General features: G+C 51.3%; 2 protein-coding genes across 7 annotated transcripts in view; both read right to left on the reverse strand.

Annotated features, from left to right (window-relative positions):
• LOC106749116 (anaphase-promoting complex subunit 4) overlaps positions 1–18966 on the reverse strand; it is a 47597-nt gene extending 28631 nt beyond the window's left edge. The window contains exon 1 of the mRNA XM_014628236.1: positions 18761–18966. The gene's annotated coding sequence lies outside the window, so the exon portion shown is untranslated. The remainder of the gene's footprint in view (positions 1–18760) is intronic.
• The window catches only part of LOC106749201 (protein turtle homolog B-like), a 390009-nt gene continuing 372664 nt past the window's right edge, over positions 5684–23028 (reverse strand). For 5 of the 6 annotated variants that reach the window (XM_014628417.1, XM_014628411.1, XM_014628404.1 and 2 more), the window contains 2 exons: positions 19562–19730; positions 5684–19096 (listed from right to left, as the gene is read on the reverse strand). In XM_014628417.1, coding sequence (XP_014483903.1) covers positions 19005–19096; positions 19562–19730 — 261 coding nt within the window. In that variant the 3' untranslated portion in view covers positions 5684–19004. The remainder of the gene's footprint in view (positions 19097–19561; positions 19731–23028) is intronic. The other variant, XM_014628434.1, reaches the window with a different exon arrangement.

The raw sequence follows: 23028 nt of genomic DNA on the forward strand, positions 1-23028 counted from the left end.
TGTCATTTCAACGGAGGTAGTATCGGAGATTAATAGCGAGGATCGCTGCTCCATCCCGCGAATCGATATCTGACAATTCGTTCCAGTCGCCATTGCGTTACATTTATTCTCTCGTCTTCTATTTCGTCATTACGTATTCTCTATGCGCACTTACTTTTACCTCGCCGCTGTTTATTTAGCAGCAAATGCGACCGGCTGCTGCATTCGCATTTCACTTGTCTGGCGTGAGGATCTCGTTGAAACTACGAAATGAGAATCAAACAGCCCCATTTAACGCTAAATGTGCGGCGGAGGGAGGGGGGGGGAGCCGGGAACACGCGAACCCATATATTTGCGCGGCCCTCCGGAGAACCGTAACAATTTCTATTCGCCAAATATAATTCGTCACGTCGCGGACCTGCGGAAATAAATTCGTTACGCAGGCCCGCATTATACAAGCGCCGGTTTGGGAGTCATTCGAGGTTGGCCACAGTAAATTGCGACCGGTAATGTCAGTTCTTAATAACGGGCCGCCTGCTGGCAATATCGACCCGCAAACGGCTCGCTGCCGCTCGAACGCGCGCGATCGTATTTTTCGAGTCTAGGTTGCGTCCGCTTGCTCGCGAGCGATCGAGTACATCTGTTTACACCCGCTCGACTACGGTGGTCCGTGCATTAATTAAGCCGACATGCGTCCCCGTTGCGCCAGGAACGAGACGGTTCGGCGCGATTCCGCGTCGAAAAATCGTTACGATCCGCTTCGTCGCGCCGCCTTTTCAGATTTGCTCCTACCGTAGGGATATCGTGCTTCTTCTTCGGTGCAGGGAAGGTTGTACATTGAATCCCGGTATACTCTCTTAAGTCGAATCGATGAAAGTGTCACTAATTGAATCAGTGAAATAGTATTCTACCGATAATCAGTGATTGATTTCAAGCGGACGTTCACGCACGAAGAAGAAAAGAGACACATGTGTAAACCTCTAGTCCTCGACGCAGTATAAACCATGTCCCGACGCTTGTCAGTTGTCGACGGTGTTTTTACAACTTGCGTTATTCGCGTGAGTCCGATCGAGACCGCCGACGGTGGACCTCAGTTTACTGCCCCAAGGATTAACCGAATTATTGATCCGCGTTCGCGTCGATAATTCACCGAAATGCGCACTGCATTTGTCCGGTAAATATAGCCGCGTTATACCGGCGGCCCGCCCTTCGATTTCCATTTGTCCTGCGCCGCGCGGCGGCTGCCGTCGCCGCGAGAGAACGGACTTCCGCATTAACATAAACGCATTACCGGGCGGCGGCGGCCGCTGACAACGCGTCCGGAACGACGGCCGCTTCTAACGAGTGAAAAATCGTCGGTACAGCGACCGTATCGCCGTCGGGACCGTCCTGGCCGACTACAGTCTGGCTCGTTGGATCGCAACGGTCCGCGAGGACGACTGGTCCTTTTGCTCCTCGTTGAGAAAAAGCCGGCGTGATCTAATTACGGGGCGGGAGGCGAGCGAGTCGCGGGAATTCCCGGGGAAAACTCCGGGCCTTTCTTCGAACAGCTCTCGAGGCGAGAGATTGTTGTTGCTGGTGAGATGGCTCGATGCACTCTATCTCACTCCGCCATCTCTCTCTCTCTCTCTCTCTCCCCCCCTGTCTGTCGAGGCTGGTTGGCTCGGCTGGCACTGGCTGGTGACGATCGATGCCACTAAGATTCAGCGGATCCCGATGACGTAATGAGGATGAATCGGCCGATCCGAGAGGCGGCACTGCTCGAAGACCGACCCTATATCGTCGAAGGGGGATACACGATGCGACGTATGTACGTACAAATGAACGCGAACGTATGTGCTCCGGCTGGAGATAAATGCCCGGGTCGCCGGGAATTATGGCTGCTCGCGCGCTGTTGTTCCGCTCACCTTTCCTCGCGCGGAAAGGATATCGGTCGTGACGAGGAGACGGAGGGGAGGAGGTGCAGTTTAGAATAATTCACTCCAAGTCTAAGGTCTAATTGCGATGCTCGGGGAGTACCTGTGACCTCCTACCCGCGAGGAACTTCGTCGTTTCCCCGGAGTTCGGATTATATCGCGAGTCACTCGGGCGTTACGTCGGGAAGAGACGCGACCTCTTTATTCCTCCGCGAAATGAATACGCGCGAAAATTCGCGAGAGACGAAGGGATATTCCGCTGACACTTGGACACGTTTCCCCGCTCCGATGATGAGTTCTCGCGCGCGCGCGGTAAACACGCCCTGGGACCTATCTGCAATTACGTACGAGCGAACGCGTCTAAATCCACCCCGGCGCGGGCAACCATAGAGCAGCGCGTGTCGATGTACATATTTTTCTCTTTCCCTTTGCACTCGATACGCGCGCAGGTGGGGCAGCGTGCCAGAGCGAGGGGACCGAAGCGAAGAGGGTCGTGATGGAGGAAAAGAGCGAGGGGTGGCCGGGGCGGGAGGGATAGTGGAAATGAGATAGAGGTTGGTAGCGAAGGAGAGAGAAGTCGGGTCGCGCGCGCGAGAGAGAGAGAGAGAGAAAGAGAGCAAAAGGGGATGGATGTAGTAAGAGAAAGAGGGAGAGAGAGAGAGAGAGAGAGACGGGCACGAAGAGAGGAAGGGAGACCAGGAAAAGGGACGAAGAGGTGGCGGCAGAAGGGTGAGGTGGAGGTGGTGGAGAGAGAGAGAGAGGGGCAGATTTGACCCTGCCTGTGCACCTGGATAGGAGGCTGTAATCAATACCACAGAAAGCGCGCGCTGCGCCAGGCTCACCCCTTATCCGTCCGCCTACCGATACCTGAATAAACGACCGTGCCCTCCGCCTACCTTTGGACCTTTTTGCGCTCGATACGTACGTAGCAAATACGTATCGTCCGATATACAATGAGTATCGCTTTCGACTTGATATATGCGGCGGCGGCGATGCCGTACGACTACGCCGGGCGGGCGTACCTTTCCTCTCGCAAGTAAGGGCGATGACAGGTCAAGGGATAGCAACCGCCGCTTCGTCGTCGTTTTCTTCCTGCTGCTATATTTATAAATCGCTCGTTTTTTAATATCTTTTTTTTTTCTCCTCACCGATAGAGCGCCGGAGTCGATAAAAATAAAAGGAAAGGAGCGAATTTAAGTGCGCGTGCGGCTGGCGTGTAACAAAAGCGTCTAAAAAGAGCGGCGGGGTGAAAAAAATTCTTGATAGCTCCGCACGTCCGGACGGGAGATATTTGCGGGGCGAGATTAAAACTCTAATCGCGATCCGTCGCCGGCATGGATTCGGGCCAATTGATTCGCGCCTTCTGGCCGATATTCTGAACAGTTTGTTCAGAACATTTCCCGTGTATTTCACGCGTATTTAATTGGCACTCCTCGGCTTGTCATGTACAAGACGATCTCTGTGCTTACTTGTCTGGCAAATCCGGTTGTTTGCTTGCTTGTTTTCATTACAAGTTCCTCGCTGAAACAGATTGCATAGCTTCCCGGGGACGGGAGCCGGTAGATAGAGCTGTAATCCACGATTATGCGTCATAATTATTCCAAGTGGGATTCTTTGATTAACTCCGGGCCGATTTTCTCTTAAAGAAAATTTAATTGCGCAGGATCTTGCTTTCCTCCGAGAGATCTCGATATTCAATATTAAGCATCCCATCGGCTAAGCCGTAAGTTAAAATTCTGTTTAATTAAAGCCTACGTAAAATTCATGTAACTGTGGAATGTAAGATTTTTGTTACCCATCAGCAGCCGTGAAACAATTTCGCGAGACGCTCTTTGCGTTTATTTCGCTCGCTTAAAACGATAACACGATCGGTGTTACCCTGCATTTTCGCGACGGCGAAAAATCGCGTTCGAATCAAACCGAAGATTTTTCATCACCGGTGGGTGAAAAAAAAAAAATATATATATATATATAATGAACCTTCGATACCCTCGCTTTCCTCTCGTTTTGTTTCTCATCGCTGTTTAGACGGCAAGGGAATCGTATCGCGCCAAATATTTCGCCCCCTCGCGAATGACAATTTCCATCTTTTCGCTCGACGTTGCGGATTTTGTGAGAATCGCGATACGAGCGAACTCGCAGAGTAATCGTCCTGGGTTTTCAAGCCGTCGAGGGCGTTGGTCGAGACATTTGTATGTGCCGCATTCGCGCCACATTCCTGCGAGTTTGTCGCAATGCATCTTCATTGCTACTTTTCATAGCGAGATGCCGTCTGAATGTGGAATCGCGGCTGTCTCGAAGAGACGTATTTCGGTGTCGCGACACCCGGCGAAGCACGATTATTTATCTTAATGGCCTGTTTCTTCAGCTGAATCCGGGACACGGAATTTTAATACAGAATATTTTTCTGGGCTCTTTCACGCGAAGTGAAATATTTTCACGTGGCTGCCGAGAAATCTCGGGGTTTTGTTTTTTTTAACACGCCACTGTCTCCGAACGCGCACGTCGGTGGATTAACAATTTTTCTTTTTCTCCTTTTTTACGAACGACTCGACAACTACTCAAAGAGAGCTCGGAGATATTCGCGCGAAATAACGAGGACAGGCGCGGAGATATATTTTACGCGCGAGATTCCTCCCGAAAGTACCTCCCGAGATCGTGAATATGTAAGCGACGACCGGAATCTTCTGCGTTACCGCGAGCGGCCAAGTTTTCGTCGTTGCGCAACGAACTTTCTTGCACATGCTGTGCAACACGCGCAGCTACAACAAATCACCCGCCCGGGACAAATTGAAAGGTTTAGTAGGGCCGATAGAGAGAGAGAGAGAGAAAGCGGAATAGGTAATCGCCGAGATCAGCTGAGGCTAAACCGCAGGTGGTCTAATTGCGCGAGCAGGCTTTCCCTTCGGTAATCGGCGAGATGGGGATGTCACATTACACGTGTAGATAATGCATCGTTCATGCAAATTCGTGTCTTGCGTGCCTAACGTTTATCCTTCATCAGCGTCGTTCCCTTTGGCGAGTCTCGAGTGCGACTGGCGATGTTGGCGGTCGGGATTGCGCGTCGTATCGTCAATTTTAATTAGGCCATAATCATCGAGCGATCGTTCGCGGTCCGTTCGCTCGTCCGCTATTCTTTCGCGTAATGAACGAAGCGGAGAGAGATTTCGGCGACTCATATTGTATGATCATTAACGTCCCGCTAACGACCAGCTAACGCCCAACTGTTTATTAGGGCGGGTCGTCCCCTCTAAACTCTCGACGTTTCAATGTGTCGGTACTTTGAAAATGGAACAATCAATGTCACGCGTCGGAGAGAGTGAGGGATAAATCTATCACGTCGTGTGTGTCTTTCCGCGAAAGCGGGGCGTGAAATTCTCCTTCTTTCATCTCGCGACGAGGAACGGCCAAAGTCTTCGTCGAGCAACCGTCAGTCAACCAGACTTCATATCTTAATTAATAGCAGCGCTATATAAGTCGTGAGAGAAAATATCTAGTTTCCCGGTTTTCCCAAGTTTCCCAATTTACGTTTGAGAGGAAGCCGACGTCGACTTTCTCTCGGACGTAAATCGGGAATATGTTTCTCCAAGTAGAGCCGTTAGATTTCGGCCGTTCTAATATTCCCAACGCGTCACGATCACTCTATTTTAGAGTGTCCCTCGCTGGCTTTACTTCTCAGGATATTTCCGGAGTGCTCGATGTACTTACCTTGCGAATCGCTCTCGCGTGGTCACGCGCGTGGCGTAAGAGAAGGATTGCTCACGACACAGTCGGCCACAACACCAGAGTAATTTACTGTCGATAATTTATTTCTGATTATAGATACAATATACATCGTAGGCTAGACGAAACACTTATTAGGTATATTAGCCTATCTATAAATGGTACGGTGTGTGAACGCAACACAACGAGTTAGGAATGTAAAACGAATGAAACTCATTGCACCGTCGCGTACAACGCGACGTATTCGAGGAAACTCAAGGTCGATTGGTTTGCGAGGGTGATCTTTTATAGTTCTCTCGTCCAGCGCGCGTTGGTTGGATATTCACGCTCGCGCACGTCAATGTATTTCGTGTGTGTGTGTGTTTGTGTATGTCGTCTGTCTCTCTCTCTCTCTCTCTTTCCGTGTCTGTGTGCACACGGTACGTATGCATGCGTGGGTGTGTTGAACGGCACCGTTTTTAACATCATTGTCGCGACATCTTATCACTCTGTCACCATACACTTAATTAGCTACTTAGTCGCACGAGTGAAGGATGATTGAAGTAACTCGATAATATTTACACGGCCACTTATTAATAACGCGCCTCGTGTCCAATACGGAACTGGCAGTCCGCCGATATGCAACGTTTGATCCGATTTGTCGGCCGTTTTTTCTGCTTTTCCTTTTTCCTCCGTCGGGGATAACACGGATGTTGAGGTCGCGAACTCGCGTTCGCCGAGAGAGTGAAATTCGTTGGAACGCGCCCCGCGTTCCTCGCCGTTCTCCGATGACGTCTCGTGAACAGAAATGTGCTGGTCCGCTGGTTGCGAATATCCGCGGTTGCTGACTTTTCCCGCTTTCTCGGTTTCTCGAATTAACTTTACTCCGATTGTACGCTCGGTACGAAAGCCGGTACACGCTGCGCGAAAGTCGAGTTTTTCACGGTCGGATCGCCGTCGTCTACCGTTCTGTTCGTAGACGCTGTTAATTAAACTCTGAGATTACATTTACACGAAATTAAAAGACACATATACGTCGTATAATTAATCGTCGTCGAATTAATCTACGGTTGACAACCTATAAACGAATAATACGCAGGATAAGTCGATTCGACGCGCGTGTAATGGACTTCACGCGGGACAGAAGATATTTCGATTTCCGGAAGCATTTTGCCCTCACTGACGAACGATCTCAGATTTTTCATCGGGACTGCACGCGTCGCTCGCATCACCGGGTCTGTTTCGTTGTCGGACAGTCAATTACTACTTTCACATACATCCGATTCGATCGACCCCGGTTCTCCACAATTAGCGGACGCGAGAGAACGGTGTTCCGGTCTGATCTACGATTGAAATCCACGTAATCGGAGTAAGTATCCGTCGAGACGGAACTCTCCCCCCTTCCCCGCCCCTTTATGCCGCTGCGTCAGATCAGATCGCAAACCGAACCGAGCTGCTGATTTTTTCGCGCTACTGATCGCGCGACGACGCTCATATCGTTCCTGCCTCGATATTACCCTCTCGCACCGGGTTCGCCGAAGGGATGGAGCGACCTTGACGGGAATCTCAGCAGTTGAGATCGCGAGAGCGGAATCTGCCAAGTTTTCCGAAACTTCCACAAACGGTACCATTCGTACGCCTCATGTCCATGAGTGAATTCGCTCTGATTCAACCTCGTTCGATCCCCCCCTCCCCCTCTCGTCCATCTTTTCCACGGGTTCTCCTACGATTCGCACGGCGGGAGTTTTCGGTCTTTCTCCCTTTTCTTTTCCCCCTTGCAACGTGTAATGCATCTTAGTTCTCGTCCCTCCTCTTTTTCCTTTTTCACCGAGAGCCGATTTGAGAAAGAGCGAGAGAGCCTCGAAGTTTCCTCTCGTCATCTCTCACACTACGAGCCTTCCGATCGGTCTCCCCCGGTGCGAGACAAAGCGCACCTTCGCCGTTTACTTCCCCCTCTCCCACTTACTTACATATTCACAGTTATGATTTCGATCCCGTCCTTCCTGCGAGAGAGCTCGGCGAGACCAGACAAAGTCCCTTTCCTCGATCGGACCGGATCGATCGCGCTTGCACGCTGCATCCTCGCCGGAAGATCTTTCTCGTTCCTCGTTATATATTGACATATTTACACGTGTGGAGTTTCCTCGTGAATATACCTCTAGTCGCGTGTGATTGTTGATAGCTTTCAACGATGATAAGGATATCGGAATGCGCCGAACATGTGGCGTCGCCGTCATTCAGGAAGGAACCAGCCGACAGTTCTTTCTTCCGCCCTCTTATTGATAATCCGTCCGATACGCAACAGATTGGTTCGTTTCTATCTATAAGACGACCCACATGGAGTTTTTCGTTTATATTCGAGTGGTGAGGAGTCCCACGGTCGCGTGTCAGCCGAGTGTCGATGCGTGATATTCCGAGAATCCCGAGATGAAGAACACATCAAACTCGATCGTTCCGTCCGTTCCATGCCGGCTGAATCCGATGTCTCGGGGGGCCATCCGATGGTGTTATCTCCAGTCTACTTCCGAAATACTCAGGATATATTTCATCGGCTCGGAATACACGCACTCGACACTCAGCTGGTATATCCGACTGGCGCTCTCCTCGCTCGCGGACGCTCCGTAATCACGCAGACGTAAACGCTAAAACAGAAACTTCTTAAACTCGACTCGTCGAGGCGTTATCGATCGTGCCGGAAGTGGTCGCTCGCGAGGCGAATCCTCGAGTATCGCGGGAGTGTGTTCGCACGATATCACACGGGGGATTTTTGGACGTCTGCGGTTCGATGTACCGCGACGTGCCGCTTCGTTCGCGTGTGATCGCCGCGAATGGACGCGGGGGTCGAGAGAAAGGAGAGGGATGAATGGATGGATGGACAGGTAGATAGATGGTGGGGAAAAAAAGGGGGGACGGAGCGAGCGTTGTAATTATCACGCGACAACATTGTTGGAAATCATTAAAAAACAACTCATTCGCACGCTCGCTCGTTCGCTCACCCACTCGCTCATTCGCTCGCTCGCGCTCGGCTTGCAAAAGGTTAATGAGTGTTCGCGGGCGTGCGGCAAATCGAATATCGGAAAAGTGATCACGCGCTCGGTTCTGCTTACACACACATACAGACGAACACACGTACGTAGCAAGTCGGCCGCATTCGCGCACACGGAAACATGGAATATTTTAAGATTACGTTAAAACTATCCGATCTCCGGCTGGCGAACAGCCATCTTCGGTCACGTCGTGCGGCAGTTTCGTGCGAGATTTACGAACATAATTAGCGCAGGCACAGCCTCATCATCCACTGGCGAATCCAGAGAGCCTCCCTCTCGCCCCCGGCCGCCTGTTCGATTCGATCTCCCTCTCTTTCTCTCTCTCTCTCTCTCTCTCTCTTTCTTCGACAGTCTCGCGAGAAATGATTCGCTCTCACCTTCGCCGAGATCGCCTCGGGCATCGTATCCGGCGTGGATCGTGTCAAAGTGTAAAGTACGTACGAAAGGTGTAAACGATAATTATAGTACAGTTTTCGAGAGGAAATGTGTGTGTGTGTGTGTGTGTAATTTTTCTTCGTACTCGCGTCGACGCGGTGTCGCCGGAGGAGTTTCCCCGGCGCTGGTTTCGATTCACGGAGGACACGAGAACACGCGTGTCGCGCGCGCGTCTCGCGAGAGTCACGCGTGCGAACTCGCGCGCGGTATACGAACTACGGTATGGTACGGTGGCCGGTCCCCGCCGGCTTTAGAGCAATGTTCCGCACGCATACACGCACGCACACACATACATACTGAACTAGGCGGTAACGTTACTATGACAATAAGTTGTATTATTCGGTGACACATGGGGCATGGGTGTGTCGGTAGCGTTCACTCGGCGGCGTTTTCGCGCGCGAGCGCTCATGACGACGCGTGGCTGCGACGGGGCCCCGCGTCTTCGTCGTGCTTCACGATTGTAGTCCATAGTTTTCTCTCACAACGACGTCCAATGTCGCACACTAAGCTTCTTTCGCACCACTACTTCCACCATTCGCCGTCTACGTCGCAGGTGTTTGGTCTTTCTCTCTCTCTCGAGGTCTTACACACACACACACACACACACGCGCGCGCGCGCGCGCGCGCGCGTACGCACGTACATTTATAGGCTTTATTGTACAAAATGAATCGTAGTTTATAAGGGCAGACGCGACGTCGTGATCGTCGTATTGTCGAGACCAACTAAACAACTAAACGGTCTTGCGCAAGTATACAATATTTACATACGAGAGAAGTAATCCCGCTTGTGTCAGTCGAGAGTCCCGTTGACGTTAGCCGGAGAGTGATTAGTGCTCGAGGATGAGGAGGTCAGCTTTTCGCGCGTTATGGAACGACGGGGTGATTCCGCGTTCGTTCGTTCGTTGATTTCGTCGAAAACGCGCGTCGATCCCGCGCGATGTAACGTCGGCTCGCGTTAAAATGCAGATTGCGCGTATCGATGCCCGGCGCTTTGCCATGTCGATTTAATCATCAAAATTAGGCTGGTCGGAGGGGGGGGGGGGGCGCTCGCTCGATCTCCACGCCCCGTGTATCATCATTATGCGAATATTGTACGAAACTGAATATCATTAAACGATAACCGCTCGATTATTCGCCATTAATTCCGTTATTATGAACCATCCGGTTAGAATCGGCGCTCGCTAAGTTTGCGATGTCCGCGCGCGGACACGAAAATTCGTCGAGCTTCCCTCCTTTTGATTTATACGCGGAATATCGAAATCGCGTCAGATATTTCGCAGGGATACACGATCTTCGCGGGACACAGGATTCTGCGGCTCGTTAATGCACTTCGCGATTTAGTGTTTCGGACGTGCGAGAGAGAGAGAGATCCTCGCTGCGCCGACGCGTCATTATGTCCAGTGATTAAAGAGCGATTTATTAACGACGCGATCATAACGAAGCGTTCTCTCCCTCTCTCTCTCTCTCTCTCTCACTCATTTTCGACGCGATAACGACGTATACGATTAGACCGGGTGGACGCGAAGAGGGTGAGAAAATGGGGAGCCGCCGTACCCGCGCCGTTAATTTTTCCGCAAGCTCCCGAACGGAATTGGAACCGCTAACGAGTCGTCGCCGTCGATGTACGAACATGCTCGACTCGGTGCATGCGTGTGCTGCGACGCCGACTTGACTTTCTAAATCGTCACGTAGGGATCCCCTTTCCCACGGGCGCATTGCGCCGCATACCGAATCGCGCGAAACCATCGAACGAAAGTGCTCGCCACTCGCGCGCGCACACTCCTTCCCTTCCTCTCGTGTCCCGATCTTTTTTTTTCCTCTATTCTTCCGTTTTCGCGTTTGTTCCCTCTGTTATTCGGCCGGACAGATTTCCGAGTCGAAAATACACTCGCCCGACCCTGGTGTAGTTATTGGACGCGCGGAAAATTCACAAAACACAGCCAGCCGAAAGCAGGTCAGTCAATCGATTCTATTGTGCGATGATGACCGAAAACAAGAGTGCGCTGATGGACATCACCGACGGCATATTTTGATATTCGTCAAGCGATACCCCGTCGGGACATAAAGAGGATACATTCGGTTCGGCCTCGTTAGGTCATATATATATATATATATATCGACGGATCGAGGTCGACGTTCCAATCTGCGAGCATCGCCGGTGTCGTTGCGCGGGGGAAACGCAAATGAAAATAATGATCGGCCGGGGAGGGGCTGGAATAAATAAATAACGCGCAGTTAATACACACACACGCGTACGGTGGATCCCGCTTTGCGACGATCGTCCACACCGGCGACGTGTCGTTTCGCGGCGTCGTCCGGCCGCTCTCTCTTTTCCGCTCACCCCGTTCGTGCACGACCAGTCGATTTCGGGCGACGCGTAATTACGCCTTCTTCTTTCTCTCTCGCTCAAACCTCTCGTGAATATTGACCTCGCGAATCGTAACGGCGAATCTCCTTCGCGAGTATGGTCGGGAAAGAGAAAGAGAGAGAGAGAGAAGGGTTGGTGAAGGCTTATCCATCCGAGCGGGCACCGCGCTGATACCGGGGTGGAATAACGAAACCGCGGCACGCACCGCTTCTTTTATTTGCGTATCCCGCTATCCGAATGAAAAACGGCAACCGCCCGCTCTGAGCGTATCGCGCCTCTCCATGTTAACTGTTACGCGATTATTCGTTTTTTCCCTCTCTCTCTCTATCTCTCCGCGTTCCCGTTCTTTCTCTTTCCGCACCCCTACTCATCCTCCCTTTCCCTCGTGTAGTCCCGACATGTACGAGTTCGACGCCCCACGCTCTCGGTATTATGCAGGCTCCGAAGCGGAATCCGCTGCGCGGTCGACGCGCGCGCGCGACGCTTGCCGCTGAATACTAATGCCGGCGCGTTGCCTACGGATTCAATCCGCTCTTTGATTCGACTACTCTTAGGCTGTGAATTAAAAGCGCACCCGCCGACTCGCGCGCACGAGAGCGCGGCGGAAATCCGGGGGAAGCGGCCGAATCGCGTCGAAACTGCCAGTCTGATTCGCGCTCGTCTGAGTGTCTCGGTGACTCGCGGATCCGCTTTGGCGGCCGGCCCTGTTTCGCGAGGTACGCTGTTGTAAAAACCGTGCGAAGGTACTCTTACAAATAACTATAAACTTGTAAGCGGAGTTCCATCGTCGCGGAAGGGACGCGACGGCCGGCATGAACAGAGGCGCAACGTTTAATCTGTAGCCGCGTATCGCGCGCGTCCGAGCGGATTTAAAGGCAACGTGACGTCGCGACGTGGATGTTCCTGGGGGGATACCTCGCGGACACCGTCGACGGGGTCGACGGCCGCAAATGTGCCAGACTTCGTTCCAGATCGCAGAAAAGCAAGCGCGACTACGTGCGTGTGCGTGAGGAAAGGGAGGAGTGAGACGGCGGAGCGAGCAAGATTTGCTGATTTTTCGAAGCTAACAATAAGTAACGAATCGGTCAACTCACGTTAGAAGCTTTTAGTGATAGTAAATAATCTGTTGCGCTGACTTTGACTTCGATTCTAATGACAGTGGATAGTATAATAAGAAAATATTGGATTTTGGATACACTCTTACACGTGATTCGGCGATATTTCGTCATAAAGAATCACACGATCATATTCAAATGTCTTCATTTCCTTTATAAAATTCTTGTACAACGTATCTAAAGACGCGTATAACAACGTGCGCCAAGATAGCGAAATTGATACGTTCTCATGAAACTTAAATCAAGCTTGAATTACATTCGAATTATTTGATAAATTTCTTCACATCATGTAGACGACAAGCGAAGCTTCAGCGAAACTCGGGGAAAGCTTGATCATTATTTTCACGTTGCTGCAAAAATGAGGAGAAATCGACGAAAACCTTAAGATCGTCATCTCACCCTACTTTTCCCTGTTACACACATTGGCCAACCCGAAAGGCGTACGCGAGCTCTTCGACCTTCCTCCTCCCGCGAGGGTGCTTCCGTTGAATTACTTTCGTCGCGATAGGGGAACTTCCTGAAGGGATCCGGAAGTAAACTCGCGATATGAGGGAGGAGACGAGGCTCCCTTATCTTTCCCTTCTCTTTCTCCGGACAAAGATCGTGCCTCCGTTTACTCGCCCGCCCATCCGACCTGCCGTTACTGCTCGTTTTCTTCCGGTGTATCGTCCGAATGTTGTCCGCTTACGAAAACGCTTCGCCGACGGTGCGACGCCGGTGTGACTCGGCTTTGTAACGGGACACTAATTCGCGCCGGTAACGACCTCTCCGCTTCGCTCTCGCAATCGGAGCTAGGAATTATACCGAGACGTTTAGTTTTGCTCCTTAATGAGCGACGTGCTCTTCGGGGAGTTGGTCGCCCCCGGACGATGCGCTACTGCGGGCCTGAGCGTCTAACGTAAACGGTGATGTAAACCGGCTCGAGTGGCAGATCGAGTCGGTAGATTATGCTTCTGTGTGTTTGCGTGCTCGACGATGCGTTTGTTATTACGGTTTACGCGGCGCAACACGCGAGCCACTTCCCGGGGAGTGGAGATCCGTTTGATCTCAATCTGATCCTCGAGATTTTAAATGCAAGGGAGGGACTAGTCGATTCAATGTCTTCCAATTATTGTAGGTAATATAGCTTTTATATTTTTTTTTTATTGGATAATTAAAGCGTGAGGAAAATTTGTCGGAAATGTTGAGTCAACGGAATGAATTTTTCAGCGTAAATAGGTTTATCAGTGTAGAATTCACGCACCAAAGACGGTATTTAAGGCGACGTGCACTCGCGTGCACTCGCGTACTCTCGCGGTTTTCTCGATTCCGCTCCCTGATCCGCAGCGTCCGGCTCAACGAAATCCCGCCGGTTACCGGTTACGACCGCGAACAATTCGTAAGGGCGGCCCCGGCCGGCAAGGTAACGGCCAGAAATGAAACAATAACGTTTGCCCCGGCGCAGTCCGTTGACGTAATATGAGAAAAAATGCCGCTCATTTTTAATTAAAGCCAGCTGCACGTACGCGAGAGCCGCGCGGACGGTCCGGAAAAGCGAAACGAGAGGAAAAACGAGCACGTCCGACCGAGCGCGCGCACATAGAGAGGGCGGGGGGGGGGAGTCTCGTTTGCTGGTCACGAACGGCGTTCTCATGTCGGATGCTATTATAGTAAAGAATAAAAGTGGATGGAAATACCAAGAAACGACGATAGGCACGCGTTGCATGCACTCGAACCTCCCCGGGTATCGCGTCCCTCCCTTCGATCCTGCTGTTCACTCTTCCGAGCCTTTCTTTTCTTTTCTTCCTCCCCTTTTCCTCGCAACCTCTCCGCGGGAAGCGCCTGAAAACGCCGCCTGAAAACGTATCGAACAATACGCCACGCTCCGCGCAGCGGGCAGAACGGGAATGAGGAACAGCTCCGGTCGATCCGGTGAATTATCACGACGCCTCGTAATCATACGCGCGTATTATATACACACACACACAAATCATTACGTGCCTTTGAGCGAACGAGAATCGACGAGTGTCGTCCTGACAGCTCCTTAAATCCGCTGATACGCGGCTTTATCTCGCACGCGGCCGCACCGGCAATTTCGCATCTCGAGAGGCGGATATGTGCTACGTATGTGCCGCCCCGAACGCGATGAAACACGGTTTTCCATCGTGCGAAACGTCGAATCGACTCGCCGATACGCCGATGTGTTCAACCGCGCGTTAATCCCGCTGTTTGTTGCGCGGAGCGCTGCAAGGTCGGGGCGGATTAGGGCGCACGTGCACGCGCGCACCGCAGAGAGAGAGAGAGAGCGCGTGTAAGGGCATAAAGCCAACCACCGGGGTCCGCTCAGAGGTCGGGGAACCTCGACATTATGCGGCGCACCTCGCGTTTAACTTGATAAATGAAGGCGGCGAGTGTCGTTGCGGTCCGACCAGTTCGTCGTCGTCGTCGCCGCGTGACCGCGCTTTTTTCCCGTCGTACTCCGGAACCACCCGATTTCCCAGAAAGAAAGAGAAGGGAAAGAATAGAGGTGACCGGCTGCGGATGGAAGGCAATGCCGGAGGAAGGGCCACTAAACGGCCACCTCCGGCAGAGGCCAAGGGTGGCTATCTTTTTGCCCGGGAAATAAGGGCCGAAGACAGGGACTTGATTATCCGGCCGCGGCAGCGGCAAGAAGCGTTCTTACGCGTGGACCGGCCATTGTAGTACTCGTCGTTGGAAACTTTTTTAATCACGTTCTTCCGTTGCGGATGCCGGATATTGCTCGGCCCTCGCTTCTCGCACCCTCTCGCGAGTTACCAACGTGCGCGCATACTGCTCGAGACTCGTAGGAGCCCCGCACCTCTCTCTCTCTCTCTCTCTAACTCTCTTTCATTCATTATTCATATTTTCCGAGCGTCCTTTCGCTCCCGCGTTCGCGACAGCTCGAAGTTTTATTAATCGTTACGGGCGTCGTCGGCCGACACGAGGCGGTGGCGCGGGCGAAACGCGGCCGCACTGAATTATGCGTCTTGCCCGGGCAAGAAGTCGCTTACGAGTTCCTAAATGTGTTTTAAACCGGTCCCTGAAACGACTATAATGGCTATTCGCGTGCGCGCGCGTCCCGATCGATCACGCTCGGAAGACGAAAAATATTCAAATGACGCGCTTCCCCCTCATTTTCAACCGTCGGGGGATCGGCGGGATCAAAGGGCCGCATAAATTCCCGCGGGATCATTTTCTAATAAAAATCAGCTTTGAGATTTTATTGCGTTTCAATGTGATTTCGGATGCGAACTCGGATCGATTTCGGCACGATTTTGAAAATTGAACGTTTTATTAGTCTCGTTCTCTTTCTCTCTCTCTCTCGAAACCAATGGGAAAGGTGAGAAAGAGGGGGGGGAGGAGGGGAGTGTAATTGTTGAGTCGCATATTGTGCAACGTGTAAACTTAAGGGAATGGAAAATATTGAAACATTTTCGTCGACACTTAGAAAAGGCGCGATTCACAGGGGCGCGAAGAGGGGGAGAGAGAGAGAGAGAGAGACTGGGAAGAAAATAATAATATAAGGAAAACTCTCCCCCCGGTGGCGTTTCTCACGTGTTTCGATGAAAAGCGAAGTACGTGCAGCGTAAGAAACGAATGGGACAGCAACAGTGTGAGCAAGAGTTATAGGTCGCGCCGAGTGCCGTGCGAAATTCGATATTATACTCGAAGCTCCCCCGTGCCGTCCGTAAAGACGAATGGGCAGTTGCTGAAAAGAGCAAATTGCGAGAGCTAATTGAACCGGATGCGTCCCGCGCCTTTCACACCGGCTTGATCGATTAGGACGATGCGCACGCTCTCTCTCTCTCTCTCTTTCTTTCTCTCTCTCTTTCTCTCTCTCACAGTCGCTGTACTCACACCGTCACTCTTGCTCGCGTGCTGTACACGGATTGCGCGGACACACGCGGGTCGACTTTTCTTCTTCATTATCCGCCCTCTACGGAAACGCTCGGCCGATGTAGGAAAATAAATTTCATTTTTTATCGAGCGATATGCCCCCTTCCTCCCCGCGATTTCTGCTGACGCGGGCGACGAGCCCGGGAAACTGCATACACAACGCGAACGTGCGGGCACGGAACCAAGAGTCTCTGGTATATTTGACTTAATTAAGAGGATTTCATTTTAATCCCGCAGAAAATATTTTCACCCGAAGCTCGCTCTGCTGGCGCACGCGCTGGCGTGCGCGCGTCCGTTGCTTTATAACGTATTTCTGTTAATTCCGAGAGAGAGAGAGAGAGAGAGAGAGAGAGAGACAGAGAGAGAGAGAAAGGGAGAGTAAAGAAAGAAGAGCAAGTCTTTCACGAGTGCGTCCGCGAAATTTAATTTGCTTTATGACAAAGACGTCAGTCGCCGGTCAAAGTTTCGAAATCCCGCGGAACGGCTGAATTTTTATCCGCGCGTTTCCCCTTGAAAGCGCCGCGGCGTGATTGTGCGGCGGCCCTATTAATACGAATATTTCTTATGAAAAAAAAAAAAAAAGAAAAAGAAAAATCCTTTATACATTCACCGCGTAAACGCTTTGTAATGTAAAAAAATTCCCTTCCGCCTTGAATTTCAGAAACGTTTCGGATACCGCGATTGGATTTAATGCAAATGTTGTCATACTCCGGCGAGCTTCGCTTTGTCCTTCGCGCTCTTTGACAATAATTGACAATAATATGGAAAACTTGTAATCACCACTGAATTCAATCATATATGCAAATTCCGTTTCGCGTCGTACAGCCGATATTGTGACGCCGCTTCTTTCTTCATGCCAGCGGAGCTGCCCGGTGATTAAAAAAGTAATCCAAGTTCGGGAGAGACATCGAGACACCCGGCGACTTTTGCCGTTGGCTACACGCCGCGTGCGTGGGCGAAGGGAAAATAACGGGAGCCGGGATCAGCGGTCTCCGATTACGCGTTAATCACCGGCACAATACCTTCCGACTCCGCCGTGGGAATTCGAGATCCCTACGCTCGCTCGCTCGCCAGCCGGTAGCCGGAAGTGTGTCAATATTGGAACACGAGAATTAAGGATCGACCAAAGGCTCGTGGCGGGTGTCATCAGGAAAGAATCGGTGCACACAGCGTTTGTCGCGACGCTGCGACGACGATGAAGACCGGTGGCCGACGACGGTCACCGGATTCGAAGCGGGACTCGGTCAAAGCCGCGGTTGCGTGGCAACGATTCCTCCTCTCCTCGATACAGCGTCGTCGTGCACTTTGCCAAGTGAAGGTCCGTGTGTTGAGAGTCGGCAGACGCTTCGAGTCTGTTCGAATTAATCGCGGGAGGAAGGCGAGGCAGCTGCCCCGCATTCTCCTCTTCGTGTTCGCCGGCCTCTTTTCACTTCTCTCGTACTATTCCTTCCTTTCAATTCTCCCGCCCCCGCCCAGCTTTCTCCGTGTTTCTCTGTATGTGTGTGTGTGTGTGTGTGTGCAAGGTGTTCCGGAAGACTCGCGCGTTTTCTCCGGGCGGAGGTACTCCAGTTCGGTTAAAGTGGGAAGAAAAGCGCCGATTGTTTCGTGAGAGTCGCCGAGTTCTAAGCGATTGACAATCAAAGGGCGCGAAATGCAAATGAGTCGCGAAAGTTACTGGTCGATAATTTCCTCGGGGGGGGACTTCGTTTCGAGGGGATTTCTCGGGGAGGCCCGTTTTCACGAAACGCGAGAATGAAAACGGAAAAACAGAGACAGAGAGAGAAAAAGATAGAGAGAGAGAGAGAGAGAGAGAGAGAGTCCCCGGATGGAGAACTATTGAAAATTCAAAGATCGCGTAATTGCGATCGCTCAAAGACGCGCGATTTCCGTGACACCCGCTCCCACCTCCAGTGTTCTTTCTCCTTCGCGCATTCTAATTGTCGCCTTTCGCCCGGTTTCATCGACGATGATCGATTGATAAACGCGAAAGCGTCGAGACGTTGGATGCGTTCTCGCGAAATTCGCCGAATGGGTTTTGCACCTCGGCACTCGTCGTCGTTAATGAAACCGGCCGTTCGCTACGCTTGTTACCTATCGGAACTTTGTAAACTGCGACACGCGCACTCGCGCGCTCCCACGCGTGTCATTCGCATGTTATTCACGTATTTCGCCGCGTTCTTCCTGCGTTGCACCGTTCCTCCGCTCTGTTGCATCGACAAACGGCGCGTCGCTGCGAAAGAGTCATCGTTCCGGTGCACAGTCAAAAGAGCCGTCGGACGTGCATCGTCGCGCCGTACCTACCTCGTCGTGGCTTTCATGACACTTCGGCAATGTTCACGTAACGCCTGGCGGAAGTACCCCCTCTCTCGCTCGCTCGCACGCTCCTTCTCCCGTCCTCTTTCACTCTCTTTCACTCTCTCTCTTCCTCTCACCCTCGTTCATTCACCCGCCCCCACTTTCCTCCTTCTCGACTCTCCACTCTCCTCACTCTAAAGTGTCTTCCGACTTCCTTCTCCTCGAAATAATGCGCGATGGAATGGAACAATTAGTAAAGTAGCAGACACAGGCAGAGCAGAAGGGAATATAGTCTTGGTTGCTTGGCCTGACCGCCGTGCTGCATTGCCGCGGGATACTCTCCTGAAACAGAGGGCAACACTTAAATTTTCTGAAAACGCTACGGGCGTTCGTCGTCTCGTACGCTTTTTTTTTCTCTCTATCTCTCTCCGTCGCTACCTCCCCCCCCCTCTTCTCCCCCAGCCCGCATTATTCTTTTTACCGCTCGACCGTAACGCGAACGTCGAGTGCAATTTAGCTAATTATTTTCCCGTACTTAATTGGCGCGGTTCCCTACACCGCGAGATGCGGCCTCTTCCGGCGGAGAAGAGGCGGGGCCTCTTTTCTAGTCGTAAAATTCGTGTGAGGTGAAAAACGGTGGCAATTATTGGTTTAATCTCTCCCGTTTTTGTCTCGTTGATGTATTTTTACGTTGCACGATCGATATTCGCCGGAACCGGCGTGCGCCCTAGACTCCCCTCGTTACGTGACACCCTCCTCCTCGAGAATAGAGAAGCCGCATCTGTACTCGCATCTTCGATTACTCACCGTTGAGTACGTGTACGGTGATCGATTTCGGTTGAGCATTACTGGGGTTACATGTGTACCGTCCGGAGTCGGACGGCTTTGCTTCTTTCACCAGGAGGAAGCTCGTCGTGGTCTCACCCTTCTCCGTGACTACGGAGATGCCGCCTCTGGTCGAATCGTAGCTGATTATCTGAAACAGAGATCGAACGATCGTTCTGAGGATGGGGGGTTCTGGTATCTCCTCGGATCGAACGCGGGAAGCCGTAGGAAGCGCGCGCGGCCGGGAGAGACGAGTGAGAAATCGGCTAACCAACGCCAGATACAGTTTTTATTGGGCGGCCTCGACGGGTATTGGCTAGAAAAAGACGACGCGGAGATAAGCCCGTCGAAGGACTCCCTTTCAGTTCGCGGGGAGCGAACAGACGAGAGAGGAGAAAAAAAATACGATGTTTTCCCCCCGGCGAGAATTCTTTCCCGCGTGTTCTACAGAATCGATGATCGGAAAGGGGTTGTAAAGTACGGTATCGGGACGTTCTCGGATACAGGAGAGAAGGAAAGATACAGACAGAGGGCGAGAGAGAGAGAGAGAGAGAGAGAGAGGTTTGTCCCAACGTTTGGTGCAAATTGCTTCGGTGGCGACTTATGCCCCGAGGATATTTTCCGGGATAAATATTATTCCGGCTGTGCGGATGATTTTTTCGCGATAGGCGAATGGGAGTTATCTCTCGTGTAATTTTCCCGTAGTTTTAATTGCTTTCCCGAGTTTTACACTAGACACACGTCGGATCGTGCGCTGTTCGCAGCGAGCGTGTGTCGTGTTTTCCGATCGTACTAAATCGTACTGGAAAATGTCGAAGGAAATCGAAGAAGGGGAAAATATTTTCCGTTATATTTTGATACACACAAATGATTATATCTCGTATAAACGCAAAAAAAAAAAAAAGAGAGAGAGAAATAAAAACTCGTGTGTTTATCCGTGCCTCGTATCGTGAAACGTTTTGTTTCTCTGTGAAAAAAAAAAGGATTAATTCATCCGAAGCTCGAATTATTGAGGCATTAGAATAATCAAGGCCGCCACCGTTTTCCGCGCGTTTGCGCTGGAAAATTGAACGTGACGTCCAAACGCTAGTAGTGTGCTCTTACGCGAGGCACCGGCGAACGTCGTGTTTATCCTACGTCTGTTCCACTCGACGATGCTCGTCACGAGTGCCGCTTTAAACGTGCGACCGGCAGGGCCCGCGCTCGGCGGTGCACGCGAACTGAAAGGAACAAGCAGCGAAGAGTGTCGCGAGAGCCGAGAAGGATTTTTAAATAAATAATCCGCAGCCGGAAACCGCCCTTATATAGCGCGACAGTGTGCTTACGTTCCGTCTGAGAGGCACGTAAGCCTTCTTAAGGGAGCACGAATCGTGGAACATTCCCCACATTTGTTGGATATTCACTTCTCGGCCGTGCGCGTGTATGTGTTTCGACGTTAAGTCCGAATGTCACCGCGAACCTTCCGGATCCTCTCGCGATCATCCCGGCGAGCGTGTAAATGCTCGATTATCAATTCAATTCTCCTCGCACGCTATAAACTCTCGTGCGAGCCATATTCCCCCGATACTTAATGCAAAATTCTGTCGTTTTATCGCGGTACTTTTCGTATGACCCTATAAAAGGCAGCTGTAAAGTTTTTACGCGTCACGATAATAAGATTATATAAAAAGAGAGAGAGAGAGAGAGAGAGAGAGAGAAAAGAAAAGAAATTAAGATGTATCGCAAAATTCAAGTTCTAACGAAAAATATCGAGTAATAATAGTTTCTCTTTGTTTTGCCAAGCAAGAAGAACTTAACAAATTCTAACACCACCTATATACGCCGCTACACACGCGTCGTATCAAGAGTCTATTAAAGGATTTCGTAAGCTCGCAACTCTGAGCGCTGCATGCTTAAATTGCCCCCGTAAATGGCAATCCGAGGGATCTCTTCGAGGCGTAATCGCCTCGCTGGGAAAAGTGCGAAGCGCATCCTGGAGAAGTTTGTCTCATCGCGCGCACTGGCTCCGAGGCGAGGGACTTGATTTTTCCGAGCCGAATCCGCGCAATGACGTCGCGTATCCTGTGAGAATAAGAATATCGGTGTCGCTGAGGCCGTGTTTATCCCCGCCGGTTGCTTCGTAGCAACCTCGAAGTGCGATTAATGGGGCGGGAAAGTTGGCGCGCGTTACCGCCGCCACCGTCGTCGCCGAGTTTGATAAGCGCCTACCTTCCTTCCGTTCCGTTATCTAAACCGCGCTGCGGTCTAACGCAGGATAATATGCGAAACTTTCATTCGAAAGTCCACGTTTAATCCGGCCGTGTGTACGAGGCGCAATAATGCCGATGTACACACACACACACACGTAACTGTATGCTTTGCACGTAGCTGCATTCGACAGTCGCACACAGAACTCTAATAACCCCTCCCCCCCTCCCCCTCTTCTCACTCTTTCTTTCTGAGAGCCCCTGAACTTTCTTGCTCTATATGAGTCACGGCTAGCTGCGTCGTCGAGTTTTTACAACCCGCCGCGGTAACTCGCAAATTAGCGTTCTAAAGAGCGTCCCCACTTTCGGCTGCTCGTGGCACAGCATGTGGCAGTAAAATTAAACAACGCTTGAGCGCGCGAGCTCGAATTTCTCTCGAAACTTGCGTTACGCAAGTATATATGAGTTACCGTCTGAGGAATTCGTGCAACTTTTACGAAGCCGATGCGACGGGGCCGCGTAGAAGAGGGAAGAAGTTCAGTTGGGTTCCTCGGCGCGTACCGCGAACGATAAACCGTGTAAACGCGAGCACGAGCGGCGAACGTAAATATTTCACGATCCACGTTAAATGTTTCACGTCGCTGGCGTCTCGTCTCGTTCAGCGCGCGCGCGAATTTATATTGTGAACGATGTTCTTTGCAATTACACGCGGCGCGCGCGAGTTTCCAAATCGAGTTGATTTTTATTTAATTCCACTCAATCACGCCTCTCGCGTTTCCCCATCACTCCCTTTCCGCCCTTCTTCCCCTCCCTCTCTCTCTCTCCCTCTTTTGCGACGCCTCCTCTCCCTCAGACAGGATGGATAAATAATATCCAATTTTCAGTTCATTAATCGTGCAAAGCGCTGACTCCGGTGACTCCGCGACGATTGAATTAAAACAGCGACCAATTACTCGCCGATTAACTCTCGTGACTGTAAATCGATCTGTAACACGTGCGCGTTACATATCGACTGGATATTTACATTCTTCGTCCCGCGTAGCGAAAGGATATCATCGTCATCAGGATTTCTGGCAAGATTACACAATTACGCGCACGAACGGCAGAGCGCGTGCGTCAGATTTTTCCCGTTTGATCGTCGAAACGCGGTGAAACAGAAATCATCGATGTTCCCGGTAATTTCAATGATCCACACCAGGCGTCGCTTATAAATATAAAAAGCTTATAAAAGCTTATCAATATTAAACCGGAGGACGGTCATTT

Source organism: Dinoponera quadriceps, unplaced genomic scaffold (genome assembly GCF_001313825.1).
Source record: "Dinoponera quadriceps isolate SergipeBrazil2010 unplaced genomic scaffold, ASM131382v1 scaffold37, whole genome shotgun sequence".
NCBI lineage: Eukaryota > Metazoa > Arthropoda > Insecta > Hymenoptera > Formicidae > Dinoponera > Dinoponera quadriceps.